General features: G+C 41.4%; 1 protein-coding gene across 2 annotated transcripts in view; it reads left to right on the top strand.

Annotated features, from left to right (window-relative positions):
• Positions 1-22463, top strand: part of CCDC178 (coiled-coil domain containing 178) — a 202147-nt gene that overhangs the window by 27605 nt on the left and 152079 nt on the right. For both annotated transcript variants that reach the window (XM_089518854.1, XM_089518855.1), the window contains exons 7-13: positions 1498-1692; positions 5196-5416; positions 8066-8208; positions 12537-12690; positions 14591-14686; positions 14796-14932; positions 16607-16790. In XM_089518854.1, the coding sequence (XP_089374980.1) occupies positions 1498-1692; positions 5196-5416; positions 8066-8208; positions 12537-12690; positions 14591-14686; positions 14796-14932; positions 16607-16790 (1130 nt within the window). The remainder of the gene's footprint in view (positions 1-1497; positions 1693-5195; positions 5417-8065; positions 8209-12536; positions 12691-14590; positions 14687-14795; positions 14933-16606; positions 16791-22463) is intronic.

Here is a 22463-nt window from a genome sequence, read left to right as displayed (position 1 = left end):
TATAGGAGAGTTGAGCAGAAGATGAAATCTGAGACAAAGGAGATAATTCATGCTTGTTACAGAAGAGTTACTGCACTTAGGGCGGAAAAGTGAAATGCACAGATATAGGATGGGTGACACCTGGCTGAATAAAACTACATGTGAAAGGGATCTGGGCGTCCAAGTAGACCACAAATTGAACATGAGTCAACAGTGCGATGTGGCAGCTGACAAGGCCAATGCGATTTTAGGCTGCATCAATAGTGTCTAGATCAAGGGAAGTAATAGTGCCACTCTATTCTGTTCTGGAATCGTAGGGCTATAAAAGCCCTACGAAGAAGAGGTTGAGTTATTTCTGATAAATATTTTTCCTCTCCATAACATACTTTTAGAAAAGGGAAACTTGAAAAGAACTTTGAAGCTCTAATGACATTAATATCCTGCAGAGCATAATGCTCTTGCATCCTTTCTTTGATGAGTTCCCTACTATGCTGTATATCACCAGATTTTAGAATTATAGGGTCCAGGCCAAATTTCTTCAAATTTGCCTCACATTCTGATAGCCATGCATTTTTATAGATAGAACCTCTTTGTTCATCTACAGTGAGAGTTATTGTATAACATGGGTCTTGAGCATTCACAGATTTTGGTATCTATGAAGAGTCCTGGAACCAAACCCTGGTGGATAGCAAGGGTACACTGTACACTGTACTTCAGTGTTAAAAGGCAAAAGGGATAGAAAATCCCCACAGTTACCTCATATTGGTTACAGTGGGGATTCTCCCATGCTCCAACTGAGAAGGAAAAGTGGTGTGAAGAACTCTCAGCAGGTGTTTGTGGGAGGAACCTGTCTCAGAATGCAGACTGAGAGCACTATGCCCACTCTCTTTCTTGGGTGTAGAAGGGAGAGGAGGGAAACCAGATTCCTGCCTGCATGGGGAACAGAGAGAAGGAATAAAGCTCACTTTTCATGCTGAAGGTTTGTAGGCACTAGCTAAATTTGGAGATTAGTATGCAAGGTTCAATCGTCTTTGTCCTGCATCTTTCATATTTTATCCAAATACAGGTGTTTTGGGGGTTTTTTTAACCAAAGGTTGGAGGCTGTAACAAACTGGATTTGGTATTTTAAAAGCTATAACTTTTGACTTCAGGTCATTTTATGGTAGTAGTGGACAGTAGTGCAAAAATCAATTTTTGTACTGGCTACATTTTTTCCTAACCAGGTAAGGGGGGGGGGTTTCCTATATTTCATTAGGATTACATTGTGAATCTCGATCTTGAAATTGAAGATGCTATGGACTTTTGCAAGCTATTTGATTGTATACAGTTGCAGCAGAAGTTGTGGACTTCTAAGGCATTATACCTATTGACATGGGATTTTCGTTTGTTGATTACATTCTGTAGTTTTATATACCAGGTATAAGGACTAAGCGTGTGACATTCTAACAGTTTGAACTTGTAGTGTGAAATATTGCTACACATATTTCTTCCCCTTCCCTCCCTTTAAACATTTTTAAGCCATCCAGCCTTTAAAGCAGAAAACAGCTGCTGTTCTGGCAGAGGCCACAGAGCTAGTTACAAGATTAGAAAATGAACGTAAAGAGGCTGAAGAAGCTTTGGAGTTGGAGAGACGCCGCAAGAAAAAACTATACCAGCATGCTGATTACCTGTCACTTTGGAGGCTACAACAGCTTCCTATAGCTGTTCAAAAAGGTGTGAAAATGAACTATATAAAGAGAAAGAGAGTTAATTGAAATTTTCATAAGCTAGATTAGATCTTCCAAAAACTATTAATTTATCTTTTAGAAGTACTTTTCCTTTGGAAGCCTGTTGTTACTTTCAAGAGGTAGCAAGAACATTTTTTTGATTGTTAACAATGATATGATTTCTCTACCTGGCCATTTCAGATCTGTTATGATCTGATAGCCTCAGGGGAGGGGGGAATTATGCAGGATTTTACCTTTAACAAATAATAAACAGAGAAAGAATGAACTCTAACCCAATATTCCATTCCAAGAAACCAAGATTCAGGCATTGCATCCATATTTTTAAATGCTGTATTCATTTAATTATGAATGAAAGTGTGTCCATGCATTTATTTCCTTATAAATTTAAGGAACAATGGAAATTAAATAGCTCATCTCTATAGCTACCAGCCTTTGACATGGGTCCAAAACAGACTTCAGCTATAATCCGGTTTGAAACCACTTTAACTGCCCTAGTCCAGTGCTAGGGAATCCTGGCAATTATAGTTTATTGTGCCACCAGACCCTCTGACAGAGAAGGCTAAATGTCTCACAAAACTACAGTTCCCAGAAATCCCTAGCAATGAGCCTGGGCAGTTAAACCAGTCTCAAACTGGATTATTTCTGCAGTATGTTTTGGACTATGGTCACCATGCCTCACAGATAATGTGTACATATTCTCTTCATGAGAAAGGAATTGAGTACATTTCCCAATGAATTTACAGGCCTTGGAGGGTGTGTCTTTCTTGCACTTTAAACATCTTATATGTTTTTCAGGCATTTTGCATAAACCTAGGCTGTGAGGACTGAGCATGGTTTGGTTGTTGTTGTTTTGAGACTATATATATGGTACCAAGGATAAGAGGCCACTGTCAGAACTAAATTTGGAGAAACAGAATGGTTCCCAATAGGTAAAGGGTCAAGCACTGCTATATCCTGTCACCCTCTTTTTTCAACTTATATGCTGAAAACATCATAAGAAAAGCAGAGTTAGATTCAGAAGAAATAGGAGTGAAGTTAGAAGGAAGGAAAATCAACAACATAAGGTATGTGGATGATATCATAATATAGGCAGAAGACTTCACAAAATTGGAACGGTTACTAAGGAAGATCAAAGATGAAAGGGTAAAGGCAGGATTAATGTTGATCATAAAGAAAACTAAAATAATGACCGTAGAAGAAATACAAAAATTAAATCTATATAGTACAATGGGGACATAAATAATTAGAGAATTTTCATACACTTGCTATTTGATGTTCTTTTTGTTGCCTGTTTTATTGAACCATTTCCTGTATTGCTCTGTATTTTATATGTATTATCCTATTATTTCTTAGATTGTACACCATAGGCAGGTTTATTCTTTTATATTTATTGTTTTTATGTACAGTGCTGTGCAAATCTACAGCGCTATATTAATAATAATAATAATAATAATACCTAGGATCAAACATTGATCTGAGTGGTGACTGCAGTCAAAAAATAAGAAGAAGACTAGGAATGGGTAAGACGGCTGTGAAGGAATTAGAAAAGATCCTAAACAGTAAAGATATATAAATGAATACTAAAGCTAGAATAGTCCAGTCCATTGTATTTTCCATTGTCATATATGGATGTGAGAGCTGGACAGCAAAGGAATCAGACAGAAAGAAGACCAACACATTTGAGATGTGGTGCTGGAGAAGAGTGTTTAGGATACCGCGGACAGCCAAAAAGACAAACAGATACGTCCTTGAACACATCAATATAGAAGTCTCCTTGGAAGCCAAAATGATCAAATTGAGGCTGTCGTAGGCATGGATCACTAGATAAAACAATAATGCTAGGAAAGGTAGAAGGCAGAAGAAAGAGGGGAAGACCACATATAAGATGGATGGACTCAATGGGGGGGGGGGGGGGGGAGGGGGACAGGCATGGGTTTGCAGGGCCTGAACAGAACAGAGGAAGACAGGGAGTCTTGGACGTGTCTCATTCAGAGGGTTGTCATGAGTCAGAGTCCAACTGAGGGCAGCTAACAACAACAACAACAACAACAATATATTGTCTGTACTGTAATGCATAATCTGGCCAACAGCACAAAGAACCTGCATGTGTTTTGAAGATTGTGCATAATTCCTGGAAACTATAATAACCCTATGCTAAAACAAGCATATTCCCCAAGGCCTGTTGGAAACTATGCATCTGTGCATGTTTTTCAGAGAGTGTATTAGGCAGGCTTGCAATATATACATTCCATAATGCTGCTGGAAGTTATGCATATTGCCTGGAAAACGGACAAAACCCTGTTAGGATTTTGCATGTTCTTCAAGACCTGTTGGAGAAGAAGGCTTGACACAATTTTAGCCCCAACCAGAGTGGATACATTACATTAATGGGATTTACTTATTTGTTGATTTACCATTCAACAGTTAATTCTGGTTGAGGCTAATTGAAAGTATTCAGTCTTGAGTGTATTTACTGTGAAATGATTTTGGTGGCACCTTTATCCCTCACTTTTGCTTACATGTGATTGTTATTTGTTAATGTGTCTTGCAATACTTTTGATTGTTTGGGTCTTTTTCTGGGAGGAGTTAGAGGGCCAGTGTAGTGTGCTGGTTTGAACATTGAACTATAACTCTGGAGACCAGGGTTCAATTCCCTGTTTGGTCATGGAAACCCACTGAGTAGCCTTGGGCAAGTCACACACTCTCATGTTGTAGAAAATCCTATGCTAGATTCACTTTAGGGTCACCATTTGTCAGGAATGACTTGAAGGCACACATCAACTGAGATGAGTTAAAGCTTCGCTCTCCAGCCTTTGAACAATCTGAGAAACCCTTCTGTAAGGGTGTCCACAGTGGATGTAGCAAGGGTGGCATTGTACATCCCTGATGATACTTTGTGTCAGTGAAAAGAATTTGTCACATGGCATAAGAAACATTGGCGTATGGTTCATTGGTTAAATTTTAAAAAATAACACTGGGTGATAATTTTATTGGACCATTAAAATATCATTAAAACACAAACATTTGAGTCCTTCAGTGCTCCAAATAACCAGACTAAGCATTACAAATCTTAGAAAAGGCATGAAAGAGAAAAGTTCAAAAATCATCCTGGCTAAATATTATAGCTGTGGGAATCCTATGTAAACCCAAAATGGAGACCATAGTCTTCAAGAATCTGTTTGAGGTGTGGTTTTGTTGCCTTAAACTAATTTCACAGAACATTTAGTCTTGTAATTTGGAGGAGGTTGCTGCCAAATAGAATATGATAAGCTACTGTGCAACATGGATACCCCATCTCTTCAGAGGTGGATATGTACATGGGCTGGTATATCAATATTTAAAATTATTTAAAAGTGCATTTTCATAGGAAACTGTATATGCCTCTGACAGTGTATTAGCTTACATTTTAAGATCAGTCTTTAAATGCAATAATCATAGTTTTGTTATATAGCATAAGATACATGCATGCATACATACATATTGATACAGAATGGGAGAAGTATTCTCAAGATGTTACAGAATTACAGTGGCATATTGAAGAAAAAAATCTGCAACTACAGGATGCAGTAAACCAACTGACAAAAATTGATAGCGCTAATGCAAAGATTCTGGAGCATATAGACTTCATGAAGAAATACAGCCCTCTGCTGGGAGAAAAGCTGAGTTTTGAATCTGATTCTATAGTAGAAGTTAAAAAGAAATACACAGAGGTAACCAGATTAAATATTTTCAATATTTTCCTCATTGTTTTGGTAGATGCCTGTTTTAAATGTCAATGTACAACAACTGTACCATACTTCTCAATATAAATAAATGTGACAGTACAGCACACTGTACATAATATTTATTTCTGAGGAAGAAATGAAAAGTGCTATTACCTATTAAATCCAAATGCAGATTTATTATTAAAATAGTATATGGGTTTGCTATAACATAGTATAAGTATATTCTTAGATAAGTACATAGATGTGCAAAATAAATGTTCAATCAATAAAGTGGATGTAAATTTAATGAATTATTACTTTCATTCAAATTAGAGATAACTTTATACTATAAAATTTATTAATAACAATAAATTAAATTCAAGATAGGGAAATGTTTGTATTAAAGCACTTGCAAAGCAAAAAGCACAGAAAAGAAATTTGCTGTTTTTTCTATCAAGCATCCTGCAACTGGCCTGCAAGTTAAGGTTTTACCATCATCCACAGTATTAGGCTATATTAGAATTAGTTTGTAGAAAATGAGGTGCTTGTTTGAAATTTTAGAAACCAAATTCATGTATTTTGGAAGATTCATGGTAGTAAACATTCTGTAGTTTATAGTTATAGTAGCCCTAATCTTAGGCAAAACCCAACTATGTTCACTTGTTGCTGTTATAAGAATAGGTTAGCTCAATGCAAAATATGATCAGGCTGCAGTTCTGTACACAGATACCAGGAGTAGGTGCCATGGAAACAGATGGGATTTACTTACAAGTAAATCTGGATGGGATCAGGCCACAGAATACATGCTTATTGACCTGCCAACTGAACGGAGAACAAGAAGGCTATGCCACTGCTTTTCATAGGTAAAAAATCTTGACCAAAAAAGAGAGAAAACTTTATGTCAAAAAATACCTCCCCCCCTCCCCCCAAACAAACCTCTGTTGACACAATTTTTTCATTATGATTGCTCATTGAAATTATTATTGCCTATTGGCAGGACTTGGCGGACCAGACAGCCCTGTATGCCTCTTATCTTCCTGCACCATTGCTGCTACTGAGAAGACCCTGTTGCCATGTCTGACATAGAAATATGGTGCCTGGCGACACTGTTGCATCTAGGCATCCCCTTTCCAAGTCAGATGCTGCAATGGAGGTTTCCCAGTAGCATCGACGGTGGAAGAAAGTAAGGTGTGCACAGTAGTAGCAGGTCCATGGAGTGGCACTGGGCAAGCATGTAAACACCCTCACATCCCCAAACCAGCTCAGGGACCAACCCGGGGTTAGAACCCAAGAGGGAATAGCACATTCTTGACATATACTATCCTGGCCTGTCTGCTCAGCCCTATTGACACTATGGTCCCAGAATTAGGTCTAGAAGGTTCTTTTTAAAACTAGGAGTAAAATGACTGAGCATGAGTGCATTTTGAGCTGCCTCCCAATCATTTTAAAGAAAAATGGATTGCTGGTGGCATTGAGAGCCTTAAAAGCAGCTGGGGGGCATGCTTTGCTCAACCCCAGCCTAAATCCAAGAGTTTCAGCTTGAGCAGACCTATTTTGCTTGTATTGCTTGTATTGTTATAACCAAGCTCTGATTGGTTCAGTGGGTCTAATCTAAACAACTGAACTGAAGTCAAAGTAATCAAAAACTTTCTTTTGAACAACAGTGCTTGCAGGATATAAATATTTTAAAGCAGGTTTAACAGCATGCCCACACATCAGTCTTTAGTACAATTAACACAAGTTTTCATTAATCCTGTGTGCTTAAGCAAGGTTTGATACAATAGAGATCAATAGGTATAAAAGCTAATTTTTTATATAATATTCAAACCTTGTTTATTAGTCTTGCTCAAACAAATGCTTTGACTATGGAGGGGTTGTTATACTTGAATACGCAAAAAAGGGGGGATTTTAAATAAGACTCATTTGTGGCTTTGATTAAATGGCATAAACCAAGAGTTCCCAACCTGTGCTCTGAGAAACCTTAGGACTCTGCCTGCACTTCCCAGGTGCTCTGCTGCTGCTCCAGGAAAATGAAAGAAATAAAAATTGAGTGAAATTCAAGAATAAGAATATATTCTTATATATACTCCTAAACATCATTAACTTGTAAGACATAGGGTAGGCCTCTTAAAGGCTTGACCATAGAAATAAGGGCTCCGTGAGTCAAAAAGGTTGGGAACCCTTGGCATATACAGTAATAAGTTTGTTAGTAATCAAGAAACAACATAATTCTGTTATTTTGATTGCAATGGAGCAGCACAGCTACCTACATGAAATTCTTTCATTTAGGATATGGTTATAGTCTTTACCTATAACCAAAGGGGCAAGTCTAGCTGCTTACTAGGAAAAGCAAAAAACATGGCTGCTACATAAATGATCAGCATGATTGGATAAACTTTCTACATAATCTCTGCAGTCCTGTACATATTTATCTTTAAGTCTCATAAAATCAATCGAGTTTACTTTTGATTAAACAAATGCAGTTTTGGAATGTGTTACTCACACCCTTTTTAAAATGTGACAGAAAAATGCAAAAGAGTTAATATATAAAAGGCATACCACTTTATCTTTAGAAGGCCAGTACTGATATGTGACAGGAATCATTCGGATATTCTGAATTCTACATTCTTGAAGCAATTTCTTTTCTTTTTAAAGACAAAAACTGTATATGATATTGTTCACGAAAAACTTGTGAGTGTGAAAGCTATGAATGAGGAACTTACAGTAGAATGTGAACAGAAAAGAAAATCTATGTCTGAACAAATACTGTCAGCTGAGGACATGGTGGATCATCTTATGTGAGTACCTTTTACACTTGTATAGTATTGTTCTTCAAATGGTCTTTGTCAATATATACATATAAAAAGTGAAAATTTATGGAAACAGATCTTTGATCTCTTTGAAAACAATGGCCCGTTACAAATGGGCCGTAAAGTACGCAATGTGCGTGTACTGGGGTTAGAAAGGGGCATCCTTTCCGGATGTCCCTAACCCTAGTACGTGCTCTGCGTGTAGAAAATGGCGGTGGCCATTCCACACGGCCGCCGTCATCACTACGTCACGACCGTGCCACCTCCAAATGAGGTGGCGCAGTTGTGACATATTGGGGCCACGCCAGGGCGCCTAGGGCGCCCTTTCTGCGACCCTGGAAGGAGCTCCGTTTCGGAGCTCCTTCCTGGCTTTGCGTCACTGGGCGCAGCCTTCAGACAGCTGTGCCCAGTGACGCAGAGGAGAAAGGGGCCAAGCGGCCCCTTTCTCCTCCTCCCTGCCATCACGGGGTGTCGTTGGGGCTTGGAGCCCCAAGGACACCCCTTTCCAGGCGGCAGGGAAGCGGCATTTTGCTGCTTCCCCGTGGCCTGGAAAGCGGCGGATTGGGGCCTCAGCGGCTGCCGCTCTGGCTGCTGAGGCCCCGATCCGGTGGGGAAACGGGCGGGTGCAGGCCGCCAATATTATTTTATTATATCTATGTACTTAGGTAAATGTAACTTGATAAATAACTGTCCTATACCTCATTGGATTTAGGATCCTGATCAAAATCTTGACCAGGAACAAGAATGTAAAAGGGTACGATTTAAAGGTAAAGGAGAGACATTTTGAATTCTTAGAGCTGGTATAGATCAGAAGGTGGAAAAGTTTAATGATAGAGGAAGCGAAACAGAGGAAAAAAATACCATGGGCAATCAGCTAAATCATGCATTTTCCGCTTGAGACATTCAGCTTAATGTGAAGTCGAAGGCTTTCATGGCCGGTATCCATAGTTTTTTTGTGGGTTTTTTGGGCTATATAGAACATGGCCACATAGCCTGAAAGACCCACAAAAAACTATTCAGTTTAATATTTGTTTAAGGTACTCCTAACTTGTCCCAACCCCTGCTTCTTTTACACATGCTTGGAGTTATTTGGTTGTATTGTTGAATGTTGTAGCACCAAACAGAATAGTGGCTTCTAATATTGTATAACAAAACTGGTAAATGCTTTAAAAACACTTTTGAGATTTACTTTTTATTTTCAGCAAAGATAAAGCAGAATAGAAATTGCAAGAGGAAGTAATCTGAAAAAGAGTTATATCCTATTGCAAAGGTTTAACTGTTCCACCTGTATATCTCAAGCTGCTCTACCTGGACTGGTAGTGATTGATACCGGATTCTATACTATAACATATAGATTGTGGCAATTGCCTGTGGTTCAGAAGCTGTTTCAAGTGCCTTGTTATCGACTTATTAAAGTACAATACTGACAGTTTTACAATCTGTTAATTCAGGTTAGGAGTCTTTATTGGTAACAAAACCTTGGTTACATTATGTACCATGAGATTGAACTAATTGAAATAATAACATTTATTTGTGAAAGCTACAGTTTTTCAGAACATAATGAGTGGAAGCTCTGTTTGTTACTCAATAGTTGAGATTCTACAGCCCTGATGCTGGAGAGTGAGGTCCAAAACACAATGCAGAAATAATCCAGTTTGAGACTGCTTTTATTGTCCTGACTCGGTGCTAGAGGATCCTGGAAATTGTAGTTTATTGTGGCACCAGAGCTCTCTGACAGAGAACGTTATACGTCTCACAAAGCGACAGTTCCCAGAACTCCCTAGCACTTAGCCTGGGAAGTGAAAGTGGTCTGTAACTGGATTATTTATGCAAGTGTGTTTTGGACCTCAGATGATAAAACTATTGCCAAACTGTACAAGACTTTTTCTAGGCACAGAACAAACCATTGATGAGATATTTGGCTGAAAGTGCAACACTTTTGGGTGTCAGTCACCAATAAGAGGGTGATGTGAGAAACTGAACAATCTGTTTCTGCATCTCTTGGGACGGTCCATGTTGAACCAGAAATTACAAACATTGCCTGATCAACATGCATTACTCTCAAAATTATACTGGATAGTTCTGATTAGGTTTTGTGCATTGGATTTGGCAACATAGTATTAAATCAATCTGCTAGGGAGACATCTCAGTGGGTGCAAACCTCTTTTGAAATCCAAATCCTCCTCAGGCCTAATTAGCTACTTTCCAAGAAGGAGAAACAATAGCAAAAATGTTTGGAAGCAAAATTAGAAGAAAACCACAAAGGTTGATTTAACCAAGTCTACCTGAAGCTGTTCTATTGAAATATGGACAGCTTCATTCTTTTCAGAAAGGATGGCTGTTGTTTATAAATTATCTGCCATTCCTTTTAATTAAAAAAAAAAGAAAATATAAGGATGCCTAGCACGCCCATCTACCCCATCCCATATATTTATCTTACATTTGATAGGCTTCATCGACTGACATAGAATAACTGTGTCTGCTACCTCCATCCAATTCTGTTGAAAGGGGAAGGGCTTAAGCTATTGGTTGATTTCCATTCTCTGTCAGTGGAAGGCTTGAAGCTTCAGATTTTTGCACTGAGGTTTAGATTCACTGTGTACAATGTGGTCAATGTACACAAGTAGTTCTATTTTAGAGAAAGTGAATTCCACTGAAATTTTATTTATCAATGACTCTTGTCTTGAGTATATTGTTACACTGATTTTCAATAGACCTTAATCACACATTATCTGGAGCCAGTACGTTTGTGCTATACAAACAGTTCCTGTTGTTGTTAACTGCTCTCAAGTAGACTTCAATTTATGGAGACCTTATGAATGTGAGCCCTCTAATTCACCCTGTCATCAACATTTCAAATGAGTTGATTTTCTTCCTATCAGCTTTCTTCACTTTTCAGTTTTCACACCCCTACGTGGAATTTGAAAATACAATAGCACAGACATTTCTAACCTTGATATTCAATTATATATCTTTATACTTGAAAATGTTGTGTAGTTCCTTCATAGCTGCCCCTCCAAGTCCTAGTTCTTCGTCTGATTTCTTGACTGCTGTCCCCATTTTGATTAATGTCTTCAAGGTTATATAAACCATCTATGGTCATTATTTTTGTTTTCTTAATGTTCAACTGTACTGCACAACTGTAAATCATGTAACATGGTTATGGAAAGAAGAAATTATCACTCAAATGTTTTCTATCTAGCTGGAATTATATATTAACATTTGAATCGTAATTTCCATGAATAAATTTCTGTCTATGGAATGGAGCTTTCTTGCTGTAGCCCTCCATGCCTCTGACAGCCTCCTCTTGTGGGTTTAGGGGCCCTTCAAAACAGTAAGTAATGTGAAAAAAAGTTCTAGCAGGATAAGAGGATCAGCCAGTATCAAGAATTTTCCTTTAAACAAGCACAAAGAGAAGTTCCTTTACTTAGTCAGACTGCTAGCAAATATGCCCTGGAAACATTTCCATATGTTGCTTTTTGGATAATTTTTTGGAATATAAGATGCTAACAGTATAGGTTGATAGTGAGCAAAACTATTATTGTTGATAGGAGACCATTGTTATTCTCTTTCACTGGTTCATTAGCTTCCACCATATTATGATGGATTTGCCAAGAATGCATAGGTTGCTGGTAAAAGTGTTTTTCATGAAGCTGGTTGCTATTTAACATAAGGGTACTATTAACCCGAAGGAGACTGATAGGTGACTAATAATAATCTTAATTCAAAGATGTGTAGACTGCATGTGATGAGGTTGAAACAGAAGTCTTGTCTGTTTGCAGATGTGCCTGCTGACATGTAATCTACCAGTAGAACTGCTCTGCTCTCTAAGATCTTCTGGCAGAAGAGCCAAAAGAAGGGTGGAGGTAGAATGATGGAGGGGACATTTTGAATCCACACTTCCTCCAGGACAGAGGCGCAAATGCAACACTACCACAAATTTAAGCCAGGATAGTCCTAAGCAATTTCCAATGTCCCTATGTTAAGAGGGGTTTGAATCCATCACAGCTGCAGCTGGTTTATGTTTGCTCAGCTGGCTATCTATTATCTTCACCAATTAGGATTGTGCTCTAAAATGACAAACCTAAATAATGTTCAATACAGCTTACATTTGAGTAAAGATACTCAGCACCATGCTTATTAAATGTTGTAATTTATTACCCACTTTCAGTGCCACTAACAATGGAATGAGGAACATATGTACCTAAGTAGAATCAGATGATTCTGCCGGGCCTGATAGTATTGTGTTAATTAATTTTTGGTTAATTTGAAATAGTTTTGGACAGGTGGATAATAGGACTCTTGCTTCTTCTTAGGAGGCAGATAAAAGATGCTGAAAAGTTTTATGCTGATTTGTGTGCCAAGATAAATGAAAAGAAGGAGGAGATATTGCAACATAAAAAACGCCTCGAAGAACTAATCAAGCAAGAAGCAGACGCAAAAGCTGACTTACTTTCTTGGCAAGATAAAGTGAGTTTTGAGGCAAATAAATCCTCTAAAACTGAATATTACAGGGAATTATTAACATATTGTATTTTGCATGTGAGGTATCCTTTAGTCATGCTATAAATGTAGGTAGTATATGCTCAAAAGGCCTCGGTGCAGCTTCTGGACTCCTAGGACTCATGCTTCATTTAAACAGCATATCTCCAAAGTGACCCGAAGTAGCTTTCTTTTGGTCTGTCTGTACAGGCTCATTGTGACTTTGGGAAATATACTACAAACTCAATGTTTTCTGTATGCCTAGTGTAGCAGTGTACACTAGCAGCCTCTAACTAAGGCTTTGAGAGGAGATTTTCAAAATGATAACAAATGTAGATGTATTACATTGGAAAAATAATGTGATGCAGATTGTTGCCTACTTATAATTAAGGACATAGTTATTTCTTTAATGAGCTATGAACTAGTTTAATTCAATTCATTGGGATTTACTTTTGAATAAACATAGACAGATATGACTGACTGACTGATTATTATGATAGGAATGAGTGGACATTTATCCTTTCAGCTTCAAAATTTAACAGATATAACAAATGCAATACAAATACAATGGCCATATACTGATTTAGATACACAGGTCAGGATTCAATAGTTTTCTTGTGCTGATGGAAAAGACACATTGGGAAATCATGGAGGAGACAGATTTCCCCATCTTAGGCAGCAACTGCACTTCCTCAGAATTTTTATTTATTTATTATTTATTATGATATTTATACCCCCTCTTCAGCCCTAAGGGGTATCAGAATGTGCACTGGACAGCTAAGAGTTCCAGAGCAGAGCTCTGAGCAGCACAGAAACCTGGGGAAGCTTATTTTCTCTCATGGATCTCTGAAGAAGTGTGAAAATGACACATTTAAGCTTATTGCATGGCTCTCCATGGCATGGGAACAGAAGGGAAGGGTACGGAATGGAGGGAGAACGTGTCTTACCACATGGGAGAACGCTGCCGATGCCACTGGAAGTCTCCAATCCGTTCCCCATCCATCCCACAGCAGCCGATTTTCAAAAACATTTCAAAATCGTGCTCCCCCTGTTCTGTACCTTTCATTCCGTTCCAGAGCCACAGAGAGCTGTGTGGTAAGTTTATAGGAGTTGCAGAGTGAAAGAACTAGACAAAACTCTCTTCCCCCTTCCCCAGCAGTGAACGTCTACCATACAAGAGTCTGTTTTTTAAATGGAAAGAAGAGGAATTCAGGATATAAGCTAAACATTTTACTTGTTGTTATATCCTGCTGATCACATCCTGGACACTCTTCTTCAGGTATCATCAGTAAAACAGCATTCATTTGCAAGGGAGAAGCCTTGTCTTTTGTGATATACTTATTTAGAAATACCATGTCAAACAAATATACAATCTGGCACCAGTCTTGGATTCTGTTAGGTTCCAAATCCAAATGTTGTGGGGGTTTTTTGCCCAGGCATTTTCAGTTCAGATCTGGAAGATACTGTTTTTCTAATTCAATTGACAGTTGTTTGTTGTTTGTTGAAGTTGATTTACTTGTTGAAAAAAGGGACTGTGTCTTAATTGCATTATGTTCTTTGTATTGCATTTGTTATATTTAAAATGTTGTTTATCTTGACTGTGGAGCTATCTGTATATGAAGTGTGGTTTATAGATAAATAAATCCTTATTATTTATCAGAATCTATCATTCTCACCACAACACATCATGATTCTTTAATAATTCTTCTTTTCATCATTATCTATTAGATACTATATTTTACTCATGAAACTGAAAATTGATTTTTGAAATCTTTTTTTTTAAGACTGGTAACTTCATCTGTTTCTTTTGTATTGGTAAATTTACAAATTCCATGTTTGTTGTGGTATGTCTTTTAATTTGAATGAATTTTGTATTTTAATTATCTAGGTCAGGCGGTTGAATTTGAAAATTGATGAGCAGGAAAATGAGAACAAAATTTTATTGGATGGATATTTGGAGGAGATGCAAAATATGCAGAGCTCAGTAAGTTTTAAAATAATTGAAGATGATAAAAAGCAAAAAAAAAGTAAATAAAACTATATTTGTATTTCATATGTAACAGTATTTTTCTTAATATTTTTATATGCCATAGAAAACCACTCAAGACTCTGATATAAAAAACTTAAAAGATAAGCTCATGAGATATTTACAGGAAATAACACGTTTGCAAGATGAAAGCAAACGTCTTCATGATGAAAATGGTACCTTTCTTCAAAAATTCAGAGACAGGTAAATATAACTATGTTAATAATTGATAAGCATATATTCTGTTTAAATCAATTAAGATGGACTACTTTGTGTGTGTGTTGTGGGGTGCACTTTTTATTTTCACTGAAGCCATGAGGATGGACTTCTCAGTACTTTGTTTCTTTGGAAATGTCCTACTTGCCTCAGTGAGGTTTAATTCTAATCTTGAATGAGCTTTAACCTAAATGTTAGAGGTAAACTGATTAGGAAATTAGTCTAGTAAAGTATATTAGGGGACATCTGTCTTAGCTTAGAACAATTTTTTTTTACACCAGCTCCTGCAAGGCTGTGAATACTAAAAGGAGATAACTTTGCTATCCATGAGGGATCCGATCCAGATCTCCCTACAGATAGTAAAAAATGTGGGACCTTAAGTCCCATTCTTCTCAATGGGTGCATGGTCTTGCTTGCGCTGCTGCATGCATGCAACCATTGAGAAAGCCATGACAGTCCTGCACTTGGCACAGGTGCACTGTATAATTATTGAAGTTCATAACAGCAACACTGTATATGAGAAAGGATACAGGCAAACTGTGGGGCACGACCTCCAAGGGGCTGCAAGAGTTGTTCAAGGGGGGGGGGGTGAGATTTGGAGGCCCTGATCCTACTGCCTCCCAACCCTTTTCTGTCTTGGAGGGGAAGAGAAAGAAAAGGAGAGCACTAGGAGCCTCTGCCTGAGGCAGGGGGAGAGGGAGGAGGATAGTGATTTCCTCATAAAATGTTGCAATATGAATATACATGAATGTGTGAACAAGAATGTACACACTAAACAAACAAAATATTTTTATTCATATACTATGTCAGGGGGCAGCATGCACATGTAGATGTAAAGGGGGTTACAAAGGCAAAAAGTTTGAGAACCACTACTCTAAGGATTTTTTGAATGTTAGCAGTGCTGCAATAAAGTCAGCTTACTGTGTATATTTGTGTATAAGTGAAAGAATTGACACCAAAAATTGGCACAAAAACATAGGTCAACTTATAGATGAGTGAATACAGTAAAATACAGTAATTGGCAAAAGCTCTAGAATCTAATAGGCTTTGGCAAGTAGAATGCTTGCTTCAGATTTTGTACCTAAATTATCCAGCAGTCCAGATTACAGTATATTGATACTCCCATATGCTTGTAACATCCCTAGAATGATAGACATCCCCATTCACTTACTATATTGAGGATATAAATGTATTGTTTAAGATTTTATTCCTCTTTTTTATGCTTTCTGCTGTAATTCCTCATTCAAAATACAACAATTTCACATGATCATATGATCATACTCTTAAATCTTGACATAACAGTTGGTGGGAAAATGCAAATGCTTATGTATACCAAGGGATGTAATTATAAAATGTGGCTGCTCTGACTTCTATCATTCATTTTGATTTTTTTCTGAAAAAATGTGAAAAATATGAAGCTGAAATACAATTTACTTCATATGTGCTTTATTTGTTTAAACACACACACAGGCCTCTGAAGCTAATAGGAAGTTGTATTTGTGTGCTCTCTTATCTTTATTGTTGTATTGAAACAAGCTATCTCTAACTGAAATGGCGATTACATCAGCAAAAACGTAGAATTGTGGAGTCTGCAAGAGCAGTCTTTTAATTTTATTATGTTTCACACTTGATCTTAGCCAAAAGGTTATTATGTTTTAACAGTTCAAAGCGGAAAGTAGGATATCAAACAGAAATTCAAGTTCTACGGAAAAATATTCGGAGACTGGAAGACCATTTAAAACGAGTAAATACCGATCTTTATACAACTGATTTGAATTATGACGACGCCAAAGACAAACTGGAGGAGTTGTCACAAAACATTGCTAAAGAAAAAATGCGTTTCAAGGTAGTTTAAAATCATTCCATTATTATGATATGTAATTATTTTAAAGCTATTAATATGTTGCTGTATACATCTGTAAATTTGTCTTCCATAATGCTGCCCTGTTGTATTAGATCAGGGGTCGGCAACCTCCGGCCCGCGGGCCGGATGCGGCCCGCGAAGGCCTGGCCGTCGGCCCCCAGCTGCCCCTGCCGCCGCCGCCGCCGCCGCTGCGGCCGCCCGTCGCGGCTTTTCGCCGCTCTGGGCGCCGCCATTTTGGGCGGCAAAATGGCGGCGAAGTCTCGCGTGACCTTCCCTGAGGTCGCGCGAGACTTCGCCGCCATTTTGGGTGAAAAAATGCCGGCGCCCATAGCGGCCTCTGGGGCTATGGGCGCCGCCATTTTGCCGCCCAAAATGGCGGCGCCCAGAGTGGCCGCCGCGGCAGCAGCGGCAATGGCGGCGGGCCTCTAGGAGGCCCGCTACCATCTCTGGGACCCTCCAGGAGGGCTCCCAGGGCGGCAGGGGGCCTCTGGGAGGCCCGCTGCCGTCTCTGGGACCCTCCAGGCGAGCTCCCAGGGCGGCAGGGGGCCTCTGCAGGGCCCGCTGCCATCCCTGGGGCCCTGCTTTAGGGCTCCCAGGGTGGCAGGGGGCCTCTGCAGGGCCCTCTGCCATCCCTGGGGCCCTGCAGGAGGGCTCCCAGGGTGGCAGGGGGCCTCTGCGGGGCCCGCTGCCATCCCTGGGGCCCTGCAGGAGGGCTCCCAGGGTGGCAGGGGGCCTCTGCGGGGCCCGCTGCCATCCCTGGGGCCCTGCAGGAGGGCTCCCAGGGTGGCAGGGGGCCTCTGCAGGGCCCTCTGCCATCCCTGGGGCCCTGCAGGAGGGCTCCCAGGGTGGCAGGGGGCCTCTGCGGGGCCCGCTGCCATCCCTGGGGCCCTGTTTTAGGGCTCCCAGGGTGGCAGGGGGCCTCTGCAGGGCCCGCTGCCATCCCTGGGGCCCTGCTTTAGGGCTCCCAGGGTGGCAGGGGACCTCTTCAGGGCCCTCTGCCATCCCTGGGGCCCTGCAGGAGGGCTCCCAGGGTGGCAGGGGGCCTCTGCGGGGCCCGCTGCCATCCCTGGGGCCCTGCTTTAGGGCTCCCAGGGTGGCAGGGGGCCTCTACAGGGCCCTCTACCATCCCTGGGGCCCTGCAGGAGGGCTCCCAGGGCGGCAAGGGGCCTCTGCGGGGCCCGCTCCCATCCCTGGGGCCCTGCTTTAGGGCTCCCAGGGTGGCAGGGGGCCACTGCAGGGCCCTCTGCCATCCCTGGGGCCCTGCAGGAGGGCTCCCAGGGCGGCGGGGGGCCTCTGCGGGGCCCGCTGCCATCCCTGGGGCCCTGCTTTAGGGCTCCCAGGGCGGCAGGGGGCCTCTGCAGGGCCCTCTGCCATCCCTGGGGCCCTGCTTTAGGGCTCCCAGGGTGGCAGGGGGCCTCTGCAGGGCCCTCTGCCATCCCTGGGGCCCTGCAGGAGGGCTCCCAGGGCGGCAGGGGGCCTCTGCAGGGCCCTCTGCCATCCCTGGGGCTCTGCTTTAGGGCTCCCAGGGTGGCAGGGGGCCTCTGCAGGGCCCTCTGCCATCCCTGGGGCCCTGCTTTAGGGCTCCCAGGGTGGCAGGGGGCCTCTGCAGGGCCCTCTGCCATCCCTGGGGCCCTGCAGGAGGGCTCCCAGGGCGGCTGGGGGCCTCTGCAGGGCCCTCTGCCATCCCTGGGGCCCTGCAGGAGGGCTCCCAGGGCGGCAGGGGGCCTCTGCAGGGCCCTCTGCCATCCCTGGGGTCCTGCAGGAGGGCTCCCAGGGTGGCAGGGGGCCTCTGCAGGGCCCTCTGCCATCCCTGGGGCCCTGCTTTAGGGCTCCCAGGGTGGCAGGGGGCCTCTGCAGGGCCCTCTGCCATCCCTGGGGCCGTGCAGAGGCCCCCTGCCACCCTGGGAGCCCTCCTGCAGGGCCCCCTGCCGCCCTGGGAGCCCCCAGCTTTTTTGCTGGTCTCTGACGGGGCCTAGGGCCCCGTCAGGGGCCAGCAAAAATGGGGAGGCCTGGCCCCCGGAGTGTGGAAGCTCCGCCCCCGGCATGCAGCCCCGCCCCTGGAGGGTGGAAGCTCCACCCCCCAGCACACAGCCCCGCCCCGGAGGGTGGAAGCTCCACCCCCGGCATGTGGCCCCGCCCCAGAGGGTGGAAGCTCCACCCCTGGCACGTGGCCCCGCCCCGGAGGGTCGAAGCTCCACCCCCCAGCTTCGGCCCCCCAGTCGCCTGAGGGACAGCAACCCGGCCCCCGGCTCAAAAAGGTTGCCTACCCCTGTATTAGATATTAAAAGCCTGACAAAGTTTACAGTTTCCTATACCTGAAATTGGCTACACGCACACTTTGGAAAGAAACAATGAACCAGGGCTGCCAACTTCTCTGCTGGTTACTGTAGCTATGACTTGGCTTTATGTGTGCAGTCTATGGTAGATAATAATACAGGTATTTGTCTCCATACTCTAGTCTAGAAAGATCCAACTTATGATTTGTACAGCTGCTGTTAAAAGCACTAGAGTGGCCAAATCCTTTTTTTCTGGTCAACGGTCAACCTTACACTGGATTGTTGCCCTACAACAAAATGTAAACTTGTCAAGGATGAATATGTGTCCTAATTCAGCAAAAGGCACATGTAACTCTATTTTCACCTCCAGTTCCAGTGTAACTGCATTTTTTAAAGTCTTCATCTATGACTTTGAGAATAGAGTGTATGTGAACTTTGATGAAAAAGGATATATGAACCCCAAAATAATACAGTAGTTTATTGTGAGGCATTTCCAGAAACTACAGTCAAGTTAGGACAATGAGAGCCTTTATTCAGTGACCAATTCCTCCAGCCAAATGTGCTTTCTTATAGAAAGGGAAAATATGTGAATCTTTTCCATTGGGAAAGAGAAAGACAAATGTACGTTTTATATGGAAAAATGATAAGTAAGTAGAAGCACACAAGAAATATATAAAATTGAGGAGAAAGTAATTGAGCAAGTATCCTCTCATATTGATAGAGCCTACAGTCATGCACTGAATCTGATTGGTGGCGATTTAGAACAGATAAAAGGAAATACTAATTCAAACTGTGTTTACATAAACTGTGGAATTTGATAGAATAAGAAGTTGTGATGGCCACCAACTTGGATGCTTTCCCATTCATATTCTGCATGTGGTTTTCACATACCCATCTGACTGACCACTGTGTGAGCAGAAGGCTGGACTATGTAAGCCTTTGTTCTGATGCAGCATGTCACATTTTACTGTGTTCTTGTGGAAGAAGTTATAGGAACTTAAACCCTTAAACCTCTCTGTGACCACTGGGTTATACATGGTTCTTATCCTCTTAATTTATAATATAGCCTGAGGCTTTTCTTTCCTCAGAACTATCTTTTTAACCCTTTTACTGGCCCCCATTCCTTTCCTAGTCCACTCCCTTAACAAGTGACTTGGAGATGGGCTCCCAGTATTTTTAATTCAAATGTTTTAATATTTTTGGTAGTGAGCTTTTGATGTTGTTACTTATAAATTACTTCAAGTCAGTCCTTTGTAAACAATGGCCTGGTACAGACTGCCGGAAAGTGGTGGTCTGGGGCCAATTTTAGGGCTCAGGAATGCAGAGCATCTGCACATTCCCAAGCCCTATTTCACACCGCTGGCGCCATCATGGCATGGCCCCATCCACATGGGGGCCGCCATCATGATGCAGGTGTGGCACAGCGTGAAAACGAGTGTGCCAATGACACAACAATGGTGCCCAGTATGCAGATTAAAAAGAACCTGCTTTCAGCGGGTTCTTTTTAGTCCTGATGGAGGATGCACTGTTTGGTTGGTGTGGCCTCCTTGCAGCATAAAAACGAGTGGCTATAGGCTGCCCTTTCGAGGCGGTCCGTCGAGCCCCAATAAGAAACATAAGCTTTATTTACAGACAGGACTTAAATTAGTATCTTTCCACAGTTGGTTCTCAAATCTTGTTGTTACAATATGTACCTCACATCACTTGTTACAAACTGTTTTTGTTCCAGTTCCCGCACTGACTTGGTTTCCACCTGAAACTGTGTTTTATTTCTCTAAACACAAGTTCTATAAGGACTATAAATCTTGTGAAAATCTGTCTCAATTCACAAATACCATTCCTGTAGAACAAGGCAGTTATGAGCCCCACTGAACTAGCTTTTTAATTCTCACAGAACACATCACACTCAACTAATTTCACTGGGCATCTTTTGTCCTTTTAAATCTTCCTTCCTTACACAGGAGTCTGAATCCTATCAAGGCGTTGTACTGAAATCTTCTCTGTTTTACAGTGCATGACACACTCACTAATTTCACTGGACTTCTTTTGTCCTTTTACATCTTCCTTCCTTACATGGGAGTCTGAATCCCTTTAAGGCTTTGTACTGGAACTTCTTCTCTGTTTAACAGTACATGACACAGTCTCTAACTCTTTTCAACAGCTCCTCCTCTTTTATAGTCACTCCTCAAGCAGCCCTCACCTTTGCAGTCAGCCTAACTCTGATTGGCTGTGGGGGAAATTCCACTCTGCCTGTGACTCTCCACACTGTCTTATTCGGACAACTGTATAAACAAGAGCCAGTATCTAATTGGCATTCTTCCACTGGCATAAGGTATCTGTCATCAGAAGAGGAAAGGAGAATTTTGAAGGTGATTCTTCTCCTCTACCAACTTCTTCTGTCAACTCTAAACAGTTTTGCAGGAGATTTTCAAGAGACATTGCTGAAAATAGACCTCTTGCTCATTGTGCTGATGCCTTCTTCTAATAGACACTATTAAATAAACTCCAACTAGAGGACACTCTTCTCAAATGGCTATTGCCACTCTGTGAATCTCTTGTGTTTTATGATGGAAGTCTCTCTTTTTCTGTGTGTTTACAGGGTTCCTGTGAGATTGTGTCTCACAGGAATATGGGTGGGGTGTGTGTGTTGCTGTGCTCTTGACACTGGTCAGCATACCTTTTTTTTAACTGTTAAAAGTATACTCCACGGTCTGGCTGAAAATAGTGACAGTTTCATGAACCTAAGAGAAGGGAGAAATCATCTGGTTCTTCTTTGAAAACTTTTGTTGGCACTAGGACTAAATCCATCTTGATCTACTGAAGCCTTGAGATGGATTGTGACATCCTCCCTAGGGCTGTTTAAGAAGGGGTCACAGCCTAAGGACACTCCAGGCTGTGCTCTGCCCTATCTCTCTCCTATTTGTCCCCTGTAAAAAACCACTAAGGCATGAATAAATAATTCTTGAAATAGTACATAGGCCTTATGCTTCTTCAATGTATTAGGCAGATTGATATCAACGCATTTACTGCCTAAGCAACACATGATTATTTTGTGGTATTGTGCAGTGTATGTGGCCTACTCTACTGAACAGATTTTTGGATCTGTATCATGAATAAATGTGTACAATTCTGTTAAGTCCACTATATACTGTATATATAGACACTAGGGTATACCAGAACACTATGAAACACTATGAAACTCTTGTATATATTAATATTTAAGTTACACAAATAAAACTCAAATTTCTTCTGCATTTTTATTGCATACCTGTATTATTCCATTGTTATGTTTTTCAAATGTTTATTTTTAGCTTTGCAGCTTTGTACTGTTTGATTTGCAGAGTACCTCTAACCACTGCCATCTGTTTTTAATTTGTGT

This window comes from Sceloporus occidentalis, unplaced genomic scaffold (assembly GCF_023333645.1).
Source record: "Sceloporus occidentalis isolate IW3139 unplaced genomic scaffold, rSceOcc1.0.p SCAF_3, whole genome shotgun sequence".
In the NCBI taxonomy this organism is placed as follows: Eukaryota; Metazoa; Chordata; class Lepidosauria; order Squamata; family Phrynosomatidae; genus Sceloporus; species Sceloporus occidentalis.
This window is presented reverse-complemented; position numbering and strand designations above follow the sequence as displayed.